The sequence below is a fragment of the Calypte anna genome, chromosome 24, assembly GCF_003957555.1.
Source record: "Calypte anna isolate BGI_N300 chromosome 24, bCalAnn1_v1.p, whole genome shotgun sequence".
NCBI classification, from domain to species: domain Eukaryota; kingdom Metazoa; phylum Chordata; class Aves; order Apodiformes; family Trochilidae; genus Calypte; species Calypte anna.
In genome coordinates, this window is record NC_044269.1 from 1,432,246 (window position 1) to 1,445,756 (window position 13,511).

The 13,511-nt window shown below is 58.9% G+C and overlaps 2 protein-coding genes across 4 annotated transcripts; both read right to left on the bottom strand.

Moving 5' to 3' along the window:
- Positions 1–18: 18 nt before the first annotated feature.
- Positions 19–7,382, bottom strand: ROBO4 (roundabout guidance receptor 4). 3 transcript variants are annotated; one of them, XM_030464890.1, is made up of 16 exons: positions 7,245–7,382; positions 6,885–7,166; positions 6,669–6,807; positions 6,466–6,593; positions 5,618–5,730; positions 5,096–5,315; positions 4,894–5,009; positions 4,135–4,306; positions 3,896–4,046; positions 3,688–3,809; positions 3,105–3,281; positions 2,484–2,715; positions 1,807–2,391; positions 1,168–1,715; positions 959–1,058; positions 19–873 (listed from the first exon to the last, which is right to left on the bottom strand). In XM_030464890.1, exons 1-16 carry the CDS (start codon positions 7,327–7,329, stop codon positions 828–830), a joined length of 3,216 nt encoding a protein of 1,071 aa, XP_030320750.1. In that variant the 5' UTR covers positions 7,330–7,382; the 3' UTR covers positions 19–827. The 3 variants fall into 3 exon arrangements, with proteins under 3 accessions (XP_030320750.1, XP_030320749.1, XP_030320751.1); XM_030464889.1 differs by having other exon boundaries at positions 6,885–7,382; XM_030464891.1 differs by lacking the exons at positions 6,885–7,166; positions 7,245–7,382 and having other exon boundaries at positions 5,618–5,725; positions 6,669–6,756.
- A 1,484-nt stretch (positions 7,383–8,866) lies between these two features.
- On the bottom strand, positions 8,867–13,425 carry HEPACAM (hepatic and glial cell adhesion molecule). The gene is made up of 7 exons (XM_008498482.2): positions 13,341–13,425; positions 10,908–11,249; positions 10,402–10,683; positions 10,198–10,291; positions 9,763–9,836; positions 9,241–9,311; positions 8,867–9,157 (listed from the first exon to the last, which is right to left on the bottom strand). The coding sequence occupies exons 1-7, from the start codon at positions 13,423–13,425 to the stop codon at positions 8,867–8,869; spliced, it is 1,239 nt and encodes a 412-aa protein (XP_008496704.1).
- Between the last annotated feature and the right edge of the window lie 86 nt (positions 13,426–13,511).

Consider the following 13,511-nt stretch of genomic DNA (forward strand, 5'->3'; position numbering starts at 1 on the left):
ACAGGGGGGGACTTGGTGGGAGGGATCTTTAATTTCTGAGTGGCATCAGGGTGACACAAAGCCAGTGGCCGGAGGCTGACAGCAAGAGAGGGGGATGAGGATGCTCAGGGGGGCTCAAGGAGAGTTGGGAGTGACAAGGATGTTTGGGAGTGGTGAGGATCCTGAGGACAAGGACATTTGGGAGGGAAAAAGGTGCTCAGGAGGGACAAGGATCTTGGGAACAAGGACTTTTTGGAAGGTTGAGGACCCTGTGGATGAGGATGGTTGGGAGGGACAAGGACACTTGGAGGAAACACAAGGACATTCAAGGTGGCTTGGGAGGGATGAGAAGACCTGGAAGGGCCACGGGTGGCCAAAGTGGGGACAAGGACGCTGAGGAAGGATATGGATGGTCAGGAGGGGCAAGGAGAGTAGAAGGAATGAGGATGGTCAGTGGGGATGGGGACATTGAGGGGTCAATGGGAAAGGACAAAGACACTTAGGATGAACAATGGTGCTTGGGCCAGGTGAGGATGGTTGGGGACAAGGATGGTGGGGAAAGGGGAGGACACTGGGGAGGGACAAGGGCACTGGGAGGGCATGAGGACATGGGGGAGGATGAGAGTGCTGGGGAGGGTGAGGATGGGGACACTTGAGGAGGACAAGGACACTGGAGAAGGAGGGACACCCACCCACCTTGATGCCCCCTACCCTTTTGGGTGGCTTTTGCCCCTGTTTGGGGAACATTTTAATAAAGCTGGAGTTTTGCTGAGCTGAGGGGACTCTGAACCTGCCGTGTCCCACCCCCTGGGGACTGCCACACTTCTGTGTTCCCTGTCCTGGGCTTGTCACCTGCCCCAGCCCAGATGCTGCTGATCCCTGTCCTGTGACCACCTGGAAAGCAAAAGGGATATCTTCCAGCCCCGTGCCACGGATCACACCCCAGTGCCCATCCCTCTGGCATCAAAGGGACACTCACCCTGCGGTGGAACCCCCAGCACTGTCCCCCAGTCCCAGGGGGGGGATGGGGACATCGGGGGAGAAGATCCTCTCCAAGGGGGACAGCGATGGTGAGGGACCTGTTGGGGAGGTGGTGGCATCACCATGGTGGGATGATGAGGCCACCTTCGCCAAAGAGGTGACACCACCAGGGGCCAGAAGGGGGATGTCTGGGGACACCTGTCTCACCCCTGTAGCTCTCATCGGTGTCCTCGAGGCTGAAGCAGAGGCCATCGACAGCCACTGCCAGTGCCCGTGCAAAGGAGGCGTCCAGGAGGAAGGAGCCATCACAGGAGCTCACCAAGCTGCAGCGGGCACTGGCCAAGTTGTCCTCTGAGACAGAGCCCCAACCGTTGAGTAGGGAACCCCCCAGAGAGCCCCTCATCCCTGGCTGCTCTTCTTCCTCCTCCTCCTCCTCCTCCTCCTCCTCCCCCTCGTCCAACTCAGAGGCTGGAGGCCCATAGATGTAGCCATAGGTGTGTGTTGGTGAGAAGGACCGCAGCACTGGGGGGCTACAGGGAGACATGGTGGTGGCCTGGTCCATCTTCAGATCGTCAGCCACTGTGGTGGTGTCCCAGGAGGATGGAGCAGACCTGGGGCAGGTGGTGGCCTGGTCCATCTCCAGGTCCTCAGCCACCTGCTGGGGTGTGAGGACCCCATCACTGAGCACTGGTGAGAGGCGGCCAGGGAGTGGGGACCCGTCCTGGGGGAGCCTGGTCCTTGTGTCCTTGGGGTACCTGGGGGTCAGAGACATGTCCCTTGGGTGCCTGGTCACCAAGGATGGGCTCCTGAGGTGCCTGGTGAACAGGGATGTGTCCCTTGGGGTACCTGCTGCTCAAGAATGTGTCCTTGCGGTGGCTGGAGGCTGGGGACATCTCTTCAGGGTGCCTGGTGACTGGTGACATGTCCTCAGGGTACCTGCTGGGCAGGAACGTGTCCCTCTGCTGCTTGGTCACCACTGATGGGTCCCTGGGGTGCCTGGTAGCTGGGGACATATCATTGGAGTACCTGCTGCCCAGGACCATGTCCCTGCAGTGACCAGGGACTGAGGACATGTTCCTCAGGTGCCTGGTAACTGGGGACATCTCATCAGGGGGCCTGGTGGCTGAGATTTTGTCCTTCTTGTGCCTGGTGGTTGGGGACATGTCCCTGGGGTGCCTGGTGACAGGTGACACATCCTGGGGGCTCTCAGTGACCAAGAATGTGTCCTTGGGGCACTGGGTGGTTGGAGACATGTCCCTGGGAATCCCAGTGACCGGGGACACATCCTTGGGGTGCCTGGTGACAGGGGACACATCCTTGGGGATCCCAGTGACTGAGGACACATCCTTGGGACGTCTGATGACCAGGGAGATGTCCTTGGGGCACCCAGTGACCAGGAAGATGTCACTGGGGCACACAGTGGCTGGGGACCTACAGGTGGAAGGGACACAGTGACCTTAGCAGCACAGCGTAGGGGTGGTCACCCACCTGTGTCCCCAGGCTGGGGACACCCCCAGACTCACCGTGTGACGGGCGGGTGCCAGGCGTGGGGTGGCCGGGGAGCTCTGGGGGAGCTGAAGGCTGGCAGTCGCCATGGGTCCCCTCCGGTGTCACCCTCGGACCCCCTTGGCCAAGGCCACCTGGCCCCCAGCCCCAGGTCTGTGCCCCCCTTGTCTCTGCTCCCAGTGACAGGGACATGGCCAGGGCCACCTGTCAGCACTGGGGTGCTGTGCACAGGGTGCAGCTCTGGGTGGGCTGGGAGGACACGGGGACATGAGCCACAGACCTACTGTCCCCTGCCTGTTACCCTCTTTCCCCACCATGTTCCCCCCATATCTCCATTGCTCCCTGTGTCCTTCCTGTCCCTATGTGTCCCACATGTCCACCATGTCCCCTGTGTCCCCCCACTGAACCTGCAATGTGTCCCCATGCCCCTTCTGTGTCCCACATGTCCCTCATGTCCCCCCCATCTCCCCCCAGTGTCCCCACTGTCCCCCCATGTCCCACCATATTCCCTGCTGTCCCTTGTGTCTCCCACATCCTATGTCCCTCCACTGTGTGTCCCTTGTGTCCCCATGTCTACCTTATGTTCCCCATGTCCCCCTCCCTGTCCCCCATGTCCCCTGCTGTCCCCCTTTTCCCACCTTTCTTGTGTCCACGCTCCCAGGGTGCTGGGGTGGGGGTGCTGGGGGAGCTGTGCACCCCAAAGTGTCCCCTCCCGCAGGTCCCCGTGTCCTCAGGGGCTGCCAGGTGACCCCCACTGCAGCTGCTGTGGGGGGGAGGTGTGGGGGGACCCAGGCTGGGATGCTCTAAGGACAGGGCTGGGAGGGAGACAGAGAGGGGGGGAGCACCCATGGGTGCTCAGCTGGGTGTTTCCTGTCCCTTCTGTCCCCAGGTCCCTGCAATGGGGCACCCAGGGGGTGGGGGCACAGAGAGGGGGTGGGACATGGCCCTGGGTTCATGTCCCATGCGGGTCAGGAGTGGTCCCAAGTCTCAAAGGAGGGGTGGGCATCCCATGGGGGTCCTGGGGGTGTCCCAAGGCTCACAGGAGGGGTGAGGGGTCCCATGGGGGTCTGGAAGGGGTTCCATGGGGGTCAGGGGCATCCCAAGGCTCACAGGAGGGGTGGGGGTCCCATGGGGGGGACTCCCATCGGAGTCAGGAGTGTCCCAAAGCTCACAGGATGGGTTGGGGGTCCCATGGGGGTCTGGGGGGGTCCCAAGACTCACAGGAGGGATGGGGATCACTGCCCAGGAGGCGGCTGCTGAGGCTGCTGCTGCTGCTGAGGTTGTGAGGGGCACAGCCAGGCTTCCAGGGGCCACCAAGCCAGGGTGAGTCACTGGCTACCAGCCTGCTGGGACCAACAGGTGCCATCAAGGGGGTCCCACCCTTCCTCTCACACCAGGGACCCCAATATCCCCCCCAATGGCTGCTCACCCCCCACGAGTGGTGTTGTCCTGTCCAGCACGGCGCTGGCAGAGGAGGAGGAGGAGAAGCACCAAGGCCACCCAGAGCAGTGAGCTGGTGGCTGCAATGACAGCGGGCTGACGCAGCACCTGCACCACCCTGCTGCTCCCTGCTGACCAACCTGTGAGGGGCCCATTGGTGTCACCCCCTGTGGCACCACCAGGACCCCGCCCCCATCCTGAATTCCCAGCTGGTGCTCTGCTCCCTACCCAGGAGGCTGCAGGTGACATTGCTGGGGACTCCCGCACCCACGCTGGTGAACGCTGCCACCTGGACGCAGAATTCGACCCCAGAGGTGGGCAGGGGGGCTTCCAGGTGACGGGTGCCTCCATACACGGTCCTGTTGGTGGGGTGCTGCCAGCCCTCGCTCGTTGACCAGACCTGGCAGGCCCCAAGGCCACTTAGGTGAGTCACCCTGATGGATCCCCATTGGTGGATCCACCTGAGATGAACACTTCTTGGATGAAGCTCCTTGGATGGCTACTCATAGTTGTAACCCTCCATGATGGGTCTACTTTTGATGCCCCCTCCCCCCCCACTGATAGACCCTTGGTGGACCCCCATTGATGAATCCACCGTGGATAGACAGCTTTGTATGGAAACCTCTGGATGAACACCCCTTGGATGATTGCCTCTTATGTGGACCCTCAGTAATGGACCTCCAGTGATGGATTCACCTTTGATGAACCCATCCTGAAGAATCCCCACTGATGGATTCACCTTGGATGGATCCTGTTGTATGGACTCCTTGGTTGAACATCTTTTGGATGGACCCCTGGTGTGACTGTCCTTGATGGACCTCCACTGATAGATCTCTCTTGGGCAGACCTCTTAGACTAATACCCGTGGTTGAACCCCCTTGGATGGACCTCCTTGGCTTAGATCTGGTTGGATGACCCCCTTCCTCCAAATGATCCCTTGGATAGACCTTCCTTGGCCAGAAGCCCCCCAGCCCCATCACCCCAAACCTTGTAGCCCCGAATGATGCCGTTGTGGGCCTCAGGAGGTGGTGGCTCCCAGCTCACGACCACGGTGCCATTCCCCTTCTCAGCCACGGTGACGCTCTGGGGTGCCGCACTTGGCACTGCCGGAACAACCACACTGAGACCCCCAACCGACCCCCACATCCTCCACCCACTTATCCCTGGAGGCACCTCACACCCAACTCACCTTCCTCGGGTATCCAGAGGTTTCTGCTGTTGCTGTCCAAGCCCTGGGTCCCTCCAGAGTAAGGTCGGACCTTGAACTCATACTGGTGGCCCCTGCGGAGTGCAGGGATGGTGGTGCTGAGCTCCTTGCCTGCGTTGTGTTGGGCCCAGGAGGTGCTGGCAGGGAGCAGGCTGCGGTACAGCACCATGTAGCCCTCTGGTGCAGGCACTGGTGTCACCATCTGGAGGGGATGGGAAGGGTGATGAGGTATGGTGGGATGCAGATAGGACAGGGGTTGGAGTTTCAGTGTCATGTCTCCATCCCATCCCATCCCGTCCCATCCCATCCCATCCCAAAGGATGGGCCCTTTTTTGATGGAACCCCTTGGATAGACCTCCTTGGATGGACCTCCTTGGATAGACATCCTTCAACGGACCTTTCTTGGATAGACCCCATTTGATAGACTCCCCATGGATGACCTCCTTGAATGGATCCCCTTGGACAGACTCCCCCCTGGTGAGAATGTTGCAAGGTCACACCAACCCTCCAGCGGAGCCAGACGGTGCCAGCAGGCAGTGTGGTGCCATTCTCCAGGTGCAGCCTCATGGCCAGCAGGTCCTGTGGTGTAGGCTCCCGCCGGCCTGGTGGCAGCTGGTCTGGGGGACAGGAGGCTAATGGCAGTGCTGGGCAGGTGGAAGCACTTGCCCAGTCACCTACCTCAGATACTCATATGTAGTGGCCCTGATGTCACCTTGGATGGACCCACTCAAATGGGCCCCTTGGATGGACCCTTCTTAGATAGGCACCTTGGACAGCCCACCTTTGATTGACACCTCTTGGATGGAACCCCCTTTGTCTAGGTTCCTATGAATGGACTTCCTAGGATGGACCCCTTGCGTGGACTCCCTATGGACAGACTTCCTTGGATGGTCCCCCTCCAATAGACTTCCTTGGAAAGACCCCTTGGATAGGTTCTCTATGGATGAGCCTCCTTGGATGGCCCCCTTTGATAGACTCCTCATGGATGACCCCTTTAGATAGGCTCTCTATGGATCGACTTCATGGATGTAATTCCTTGGATGTCCCCCCTTGGATAGACACTACATGGATTGTTTCTTTGGATGGATCCCCTTGGATAGACTCCCCATGGATGAGTTTCTTGGATGGACCTCCTTGGATGAACCCTCTTTGATAGACTGTCTGTGGAAGGACCTCCTTGAATAGACCCCCTTGGATAGACTCCCCATGGGTGACCTCCTTGGATAACCATTTTAGATGACCCCTTGAATGAAGCCCATTAGATGGATCCCATTGGATGTCTCCCCTTGCTTGTCCCCCCAGATGGCTCTGGATGCCATGGCGGTGGAGGCCACAGAGGTCTAGGCACTGACCCTGCACGTGTAGGTGGGCGGTGGCGGCGGCGGTGCCCAGCTGGCTCTGCGCCGTGCAGACGTAGGTGCCGGCATCAGCGGGTGTCACAGCGTAGAGGTGCAACGTGTGCTCCTGGTCAACCTCATGCCTGCACATCACCACCTCTCTGTCAGCCCCAAGAAGACATCAACAAGGGGTCACCTCCCCCCTGCCACCATCTTACCTGCCCCAGGGCAGGTCCCCACGCTCCTTGTGCCACTGCACGCGTGGCACTGGGTCCCCTTGGGCGCCACAGCCCAGCTCCACTGTGCCACCAACCACTGCCACTGTGTCGCTTGGGTGTCGTGTGATGGTGGGCTTCTCTGCAGGGATGAGGAACATGGAAGAACGTAACCCCAGGAGATATGTCCACCACCCCAAGGGGGCAACCTTGGCTTACCGAGGACGGTGACGCGGGCGCCCCTGCTCTCCCTCTGTCCTGCCGTGTTGGTCGCCATGCAGACGTAGAGCCCGGAGTCACTGCGCTGCGCAGCCATCACCCGCAGCTTCCCCTCGGTCACCACGTAGCGCTCCCCAGATGGGTCCAAGGTCACCCCGTCCTTCTTCCAAGTGACACGGGGCTCGGGGTGGCCAGAGGGGGGGACACAGTCCAGTTCCAGCTCTTGCCCCACAGTGGCCACCAGGTCACCCGGCTGCAGACGGAAATTGTCCCGCAGCAGCGCTGCAGCAGGGAGGGACATGGCGAGGTGGGGTGGCGTGGGACCTTTTGGGGTCCCCCCGCTGGCTGGGCTGTCCTTACCCGCTGCAGGCTGGGGTGGGACATGCTCGGCACCCGCAGCGAGGCAGAGGGCCAAGCCCAGCACTGCAGCCCAGCTGCCCACCATGGTATGGCCTGTCCGGCCTTGCTGCCCGCTCCTGCCTGATCCTGCTCGGCTTTGCTTCCTGCTTCCTCCCCAAATCCAATTCCCCCCCCTCCCCGGTGGCAGCGCTGGCTCCGGATGGGGGGGACAATAACCGGATGTGATGGCCGGGAAGTTGTGGGGGGAGGTTGAAGGTTGAGGGGGGATGGACACAAAGAGTTGGGTGGCAGGAGCTTGGTGGCAGCTGGGGACAGGGGTGGTTAACGCTTTAACCAGAACAATTCCCCTCACCCTAACCGTGTTTAAAGAGGAGTTCAGCCAAAGCAGCTGGGGATGCCATCAGTAGGGACCAGAGTGAATGATCCCCACCCAGACATCTGGATGGCAGCTGGGGGGCTCGAGGTCACTGTGGTCTCAGACATCACCCACCCCATGCCACCCCCACCCTGCTATGTTCCAGGCCCACGAAGACACCCACAGGCACCCAACAGGCGGGACCTTGAGTTTATTGGTTAGTAGCACCCCGAGCACCCTGGGAGGCCCTGGCACCCCCCACCCACCCACTCCCCTATGCCCCCCCGGGGCCTGGCATGCTCGGCTGCCTGCTCACCGCTTCTCATCCCAAACCGATTTCCCAGGAAGACCCTGGGGTGAAGAGCCCCTAATCCGGGGATTTTCACGGAAAATCCCCTGGGTCAGGGGACGGTGCAGCTGGGGGCTATGGGGGATGAGGAGAGGGGAGCCCCACGTCATGCAGTCCATGCACTGAGATGAGCTCCGTGAGCTCCTGAGCTGCACACCCACAGCGAGCACCACACACCTGCTCCCTCCTCACTCTTCTCACATGCTTACTGCATGCTGCATGCACGCTCTCTGCAAATGTTGCATGCACGTTGGCTGCAAACGTTCCATGTGCTCTAGCTGCAAGCACGGCCTGCATGCTCCCTCCTCAGGCTTTTTGCACACTTGCTGCATGCTCACTGCAAACACTCTGTGCACGCCTGGGATGCTGGCATCCTCTCACAAATGCCACAGTCTTATCTCTGCAGGCTCCGTGCATGCACTTTTCACACTCCATGCACACCTTCTCCGGGTACTCCATGTGCACGCTCCCCACATGCTCTGTGCATGCAGTGTGCAGAGCACACACACCCCCTGCATACCCTGCTGCATACCCTTGCACCTTTTGTGCACACTCCTCTGCATGTTCCTGATGTGTCCCCTTGCATGCTCCGTGTGTGCTTACTCTGCACACTCAGTGTGTGACCCCTCGCATGCTCCGTGGATGCTCTTTCTGCACGCTCCATGACTGCTCTCTCTGAACACCCCGCGCACGTCCTCTTGCACACGCCATACGCTCCCCTCCTGCCCCCTCACCCTCTCTCTCCCACATGCTCCCGCCACGCTCGTCCCACCGAGCCCCCCACGCCACGCAGCCCCGGGCAGGCAGGGGACGGGCGCGGGGAGCTCTGGGGGGATCAATAGTGAATTAGTGACTTTAGGCCCAGCCCAGCAGTGGCCCAGCCGGTGTCCCCGCTGGCCAGCCCAAATGTCCCCCTGCTCAGGCACTGATCTCCACGGCATTGGCCTCCTCCTGCTCCCGGATGACATGGACGCCAGCAGTCCGCAGCAGCCGCGGGGCCCCACGGGAACGGGCCGGGGAGCCGGGGGGTGACCGGTGGGTCCGGGTGGAGGCGGGTGAGCGTGCTGGAGAGCGGTGGTAACGGCGAGTCGAGCGGGCCACTGGCGGGCCCGGCGAGCGGCCGGCAGTCGGACAGGGTGAGCTGGTGTAACCTGGCTCCACCGCCACGCGGGGCTCGGGCAGCGAGTCTTCCTCCGCCTCCGGTGAGTCCTGCCAAAAACCAGGGGTTGGTAAGAGCATGGAGCGAAGCTTGCGGGACGTGGCACCCTGCCGGCGTGCTCCCAGCCACTCACCTTGTCCTTCAGGATGTACAAGGCCACCGGGTTTTTGCGGTCGTGGTCGCCGCTCCGTGGGACGCCCTCAGCTGCGTGGACAGAGAGAGGGAAAGTGGTGATGGTGTTGGCATTGGCCAAGGTGTTGGTGTTGGCCAAGGTGTTGGTGTTGGCCAAGGTGCTAGCATTGACCAAGGTGTTGGCCAAAGTATTGGTACTGTCCAAGGCATTGTCCAAGACATTGGTATTGGCCAAAGCATTGGTGTTGGCCCAGACATTGGTGTTTACATAGGCTGGCATTAGCCAAGATGTTGGCCAAGGTGTTGGCACTGGCCAAATCATTGACCAAGACACTAGTGTTGCTCACAGTGTTGGCAAAGGTGCTAGCATTGGCCAAGGTATTGGCCAAAGTGTTGGCGCTGTCCAAAGTGTTGTCCAAAATATCGGTGTTGGCCAAGGTGCTGATGTTGGTCAAAGTGCTGGTGTTGACCAAGGTGTTGGGGTTGGCCAAGGCCCCATGGATGCGGTGGGGCTGTCACTCACCTTCATGCTTCAGGCGCTCCTCATCCTGCTCAGAGAACTCAGGGGATGGCTGCGACTCCGCTTGGCGCTTCTCCCTGTGGGAGGTAGGGAGGTGGGCAGCACCAGGATGGCAGGTTCACCAGAAAAGGGCACAGAGCTGCCATGAGGGAGGGGTGGGGTGGGATAAGGTGGGACAAGATGGGACAATATGAGATGGAATGATGGAATGGGACAAGATGGGGTGGGATGAGTTGGAATGAGATTGGGTGGGACATGGTGGGATGGATTGGGGAGGGGTGAGATGAAATGTGATGAGATGGAACTACGAGGGATGAGGGAAGATGGGCCAAGACAAGATGGGATGAGATTTGATGATGCAATGTGACATGATGGGACAGGACATGACAGGATGGGATAAGAGGAACCCTGTTGGCTCCCAGTTACCCGCAGCCGTACTTCTTGGAGGGCTTCCAGCAGGCACAAACTGTCACCAGGGTGACAAGGAGAAAGATGCCACCCGTGGAGAGGATGATGTAGAGGGAGCTGCGGCCTGGAGGAGAGGAATGGGGGGGGAAAACACCCCCCAAAAAATTTTAGCTGGGAGCATCTGCAAGGGATGACCATCCCCAGGGGTGTGAGGTGGAGGGAGAGGTGGCTCACGGTAGACGGTGAGCTTCACGGGGACGCTGCGGCCATGGCTGATAGGGTTCTCAACCAGGCAGCTGTAGACGTCATCGTCGGCCATGAGGACACGGGTGATGGTGAGGATCTTCTGGTCTGGAGAGAGGAGCAGGCGGGAGTCGTTGCTCAGCGGCCGCCCGTCCTTCAGCCAGGTGTAGGTGGGCTTGGTGCCGTTCTCGTGGGAGCAGTTGAGGGTGAAGAACTCGCTGAGCTCCAGCACCGTTGAGGAGGCCACCAGGACTTGTGGCTTCGAGATGGGGACTGGGGGTGAGCAGGAGAACCAGGGTGACGCCATGTCCTGGGGGATGGATGGGCCCAGGTGATGGGGAAGGGGACACTAAATTCTCCCCCGGGGATGTGGTGTGGATGCATGGGGTGCTTGAAGCCTCCAAACCACCCCCTGATTAGAGAAAACCCTCCCAACAAGCGGTGGGTGAAGACGTCCCATGGACAACCCCACCTCTACTGGCCACCCTCGTGCTTACTGTCCACTGTGAGGTTGATGGTCTTCTCGCCGGTGAAGGTGTCGTCGGTGATGGACACCTCCACCTCATAAGCACCTTCGTCAGCCAACTGCAAGGGGCTGATGAGCAAGGAGCCATTCTCCAGCACCCGGATGCGGTCGCGATAGTCGGGCCGGAGGTTGCCAATGATCTCTGTGCCGATGGACTGGACGACAGTGACGGGCTTGTCCCTCTTCACCTGCCACTTCACCACCGGTTTGTCGGCACTGGCACTGGCGTAGCGCACCGACAGCAGCGCCGCTTTGCCGGCCGTGCCCCGCACCAGTGCTGTGGGGCTGGTGATGTTCACCCCTGCCAGGAGACCTTGGGGTGGGGGGCAAAGACAGCGGGGGTGGTGTTGAGGAAGGAGGGAAAAAAAAAGGAGAATGTCCTCCTGGAGCTCTGCTGAGCTTCCCCAAAACTGCACCTTCCAATTCTTTGCAAAGATGGGGGCACCACCCACCAAGTTTCAGGAGGGGGCAAGGGTTTTTTCAGGAGGGTTTTTGAGCCCTGGTTGATGAAACTCATTGCAAATGCATGCATTCCCCCCCTGCCCTCCTCTCCCCGCCCAAATTGCACTGGGGGTGGGAGTGCTCTTGCACCCAGGGCAAGGTCAAAGGCATTTTGCAAAGCTTTGCAAAGATGGATGCATCGCTCCCCCAAGCTGCATTGGTGTTGGGAGTGCCCCTGCACCCAGGCTGGTGCAACTCATTGCGAAATGCATGCATGCCTCCCCCCTCAGACACACTAGGGGATGCTCCTGCACCCAGGTAGATGAAGCTCTGCAAAATGCAGCCATGACACCCCAAAACTGCATTGAGGGTGAGAGTGTTTTTTTCATCCAGGTTGACACAACCCTTCGCAAAATGTCTGCATCATCCCCCCAAAAATTGCACTGGGGAGATTCTCCTGCATCCAGGTTGATGCAATGCTTTGCAAACTGCATGCATGGCTCCCAGAAAAGTGCATCAGGGGTGGGAGGTGGGTTAGTAAAACCCTTTGCAAAGATGGATGCATTGCTCCCTGAAACGGCACTGGAGGTGGGAGCGGGTTTGCACCCACCCAGTTTGATGCAACCCTTTGCAAAATACGTGCATGGCCCTCTCAGAATGCATGGGGGGGAAGCACTCCCGTGCCCATGCAATGCTTTGCAAAGATCCATCCATCACCCCAAAATTTGCAGGAGAGGATGGGAAGGGATTTTTGCATTTCCCTCAAGTCTCATTGGATGCTCCAGTCCAATCCAGCTGCAAAACTCGGGGGCAGGTGCACGGCTGCTTGTCGCTGCTTTTAATTCTTCAAAAAGCAGAGAAAATGGGAAAAAAAATTTTTTTTTAACTCCTTTCCCCCCAACAGCTTCTCCACTTGCCTTTTTGGCACCGGGGTTGCCCTGGGTGAAGCCCCCCCTTGACCTACCACCCTCCCCAGGGTGTACAAACCCCAGATTGACGCCAGAGCAAGAAAAAGGCTTTAAACAAGCCTGAAAAGTCATGGGACCTATTGGTATGCAGCGCCTGTCCCGCTGAAAACATGCCCCAGGCAGGAAAATTTAGGGAATCCCATCAGGAAAACCCCTGGGATTTGTTTTTTAGTGCATCTTAACACCCATAAATTGTTGTTTTTAATCATTTATTCCCTTTCTTTCACCCGATACCTGATTTTTTCCTGCTCCGGGAGGATAATTTGGGGTGTTGAACCACAAATCAGGGAATATTTCTACCTACTATGGAATTCCTGGCTTAGGGATGAGGGGATCCCACTTCTCCTGAAAAATCCCCCCTAAACTCCTCATTTTCCCAATATCCTGGGGCGTAAATCCATATTGCTTTACTGGGTTTGGGTCCAAAATTTCGTAAAATGGTAAAAAATACTTTCTGGGGATTTTCCCGGTGGTTTTGGATCCTGGAATGGGGCAGTTTGGGGGTTGGTTGAACCCCCCCAAATATGGCGGTTTTGAGAATAAATGAGGGGTGCAAATAGAGTTGCAGCAAAATGGGGTGAAAAATTAGCTTTTTGGGAAAGCTTAAGGATGGGGTGGAAAAAAGATTCGGGATAGTGAAAATAAGTAAAAAAAGAGGTTTTGGGGAAGGAAAAAAGCCAGGGAGAAGCACGGGAGGAGCGACGCCAGGTCCCCCCCCCCCTCATTGGGACCTACTTTGCTCCAAAAAAGTGTTTCTCCCATTTTTTATTCCCACTTTTCCCCTTTTTTTCCCTTTTCCCAAGTGGAGGGGATGCTCAACCACACCGTCACCGGGTCCCACCTCCTCCTTCCCCCTCCGACAGCGCCCTCCATCCCGCAACCCCCCAAAACCCCTATACCAAACTGGGGGGAAAAAACGGGAAAACCCTTCCAAAAAACGTCAGTAAACCAAGGGGAAAATGGGGGGAGAAAGGGGGGGAAAAAAAAGGCCCTACCTGCATGCAGCGCCAGGAGGCAGGTGAGGGGCAGGAGGCCGGGGGGAGTGGGATGACCCCCAGGAGTGATGGGTGCTCCCCACATTTCAGGGAGGTTGGGTTTTATTTTGTTTGTATTTTTTTAGGCCCCCCGAATCCCTTCAGTTCCCGGCTCCGGGCACGTCCCTCGGA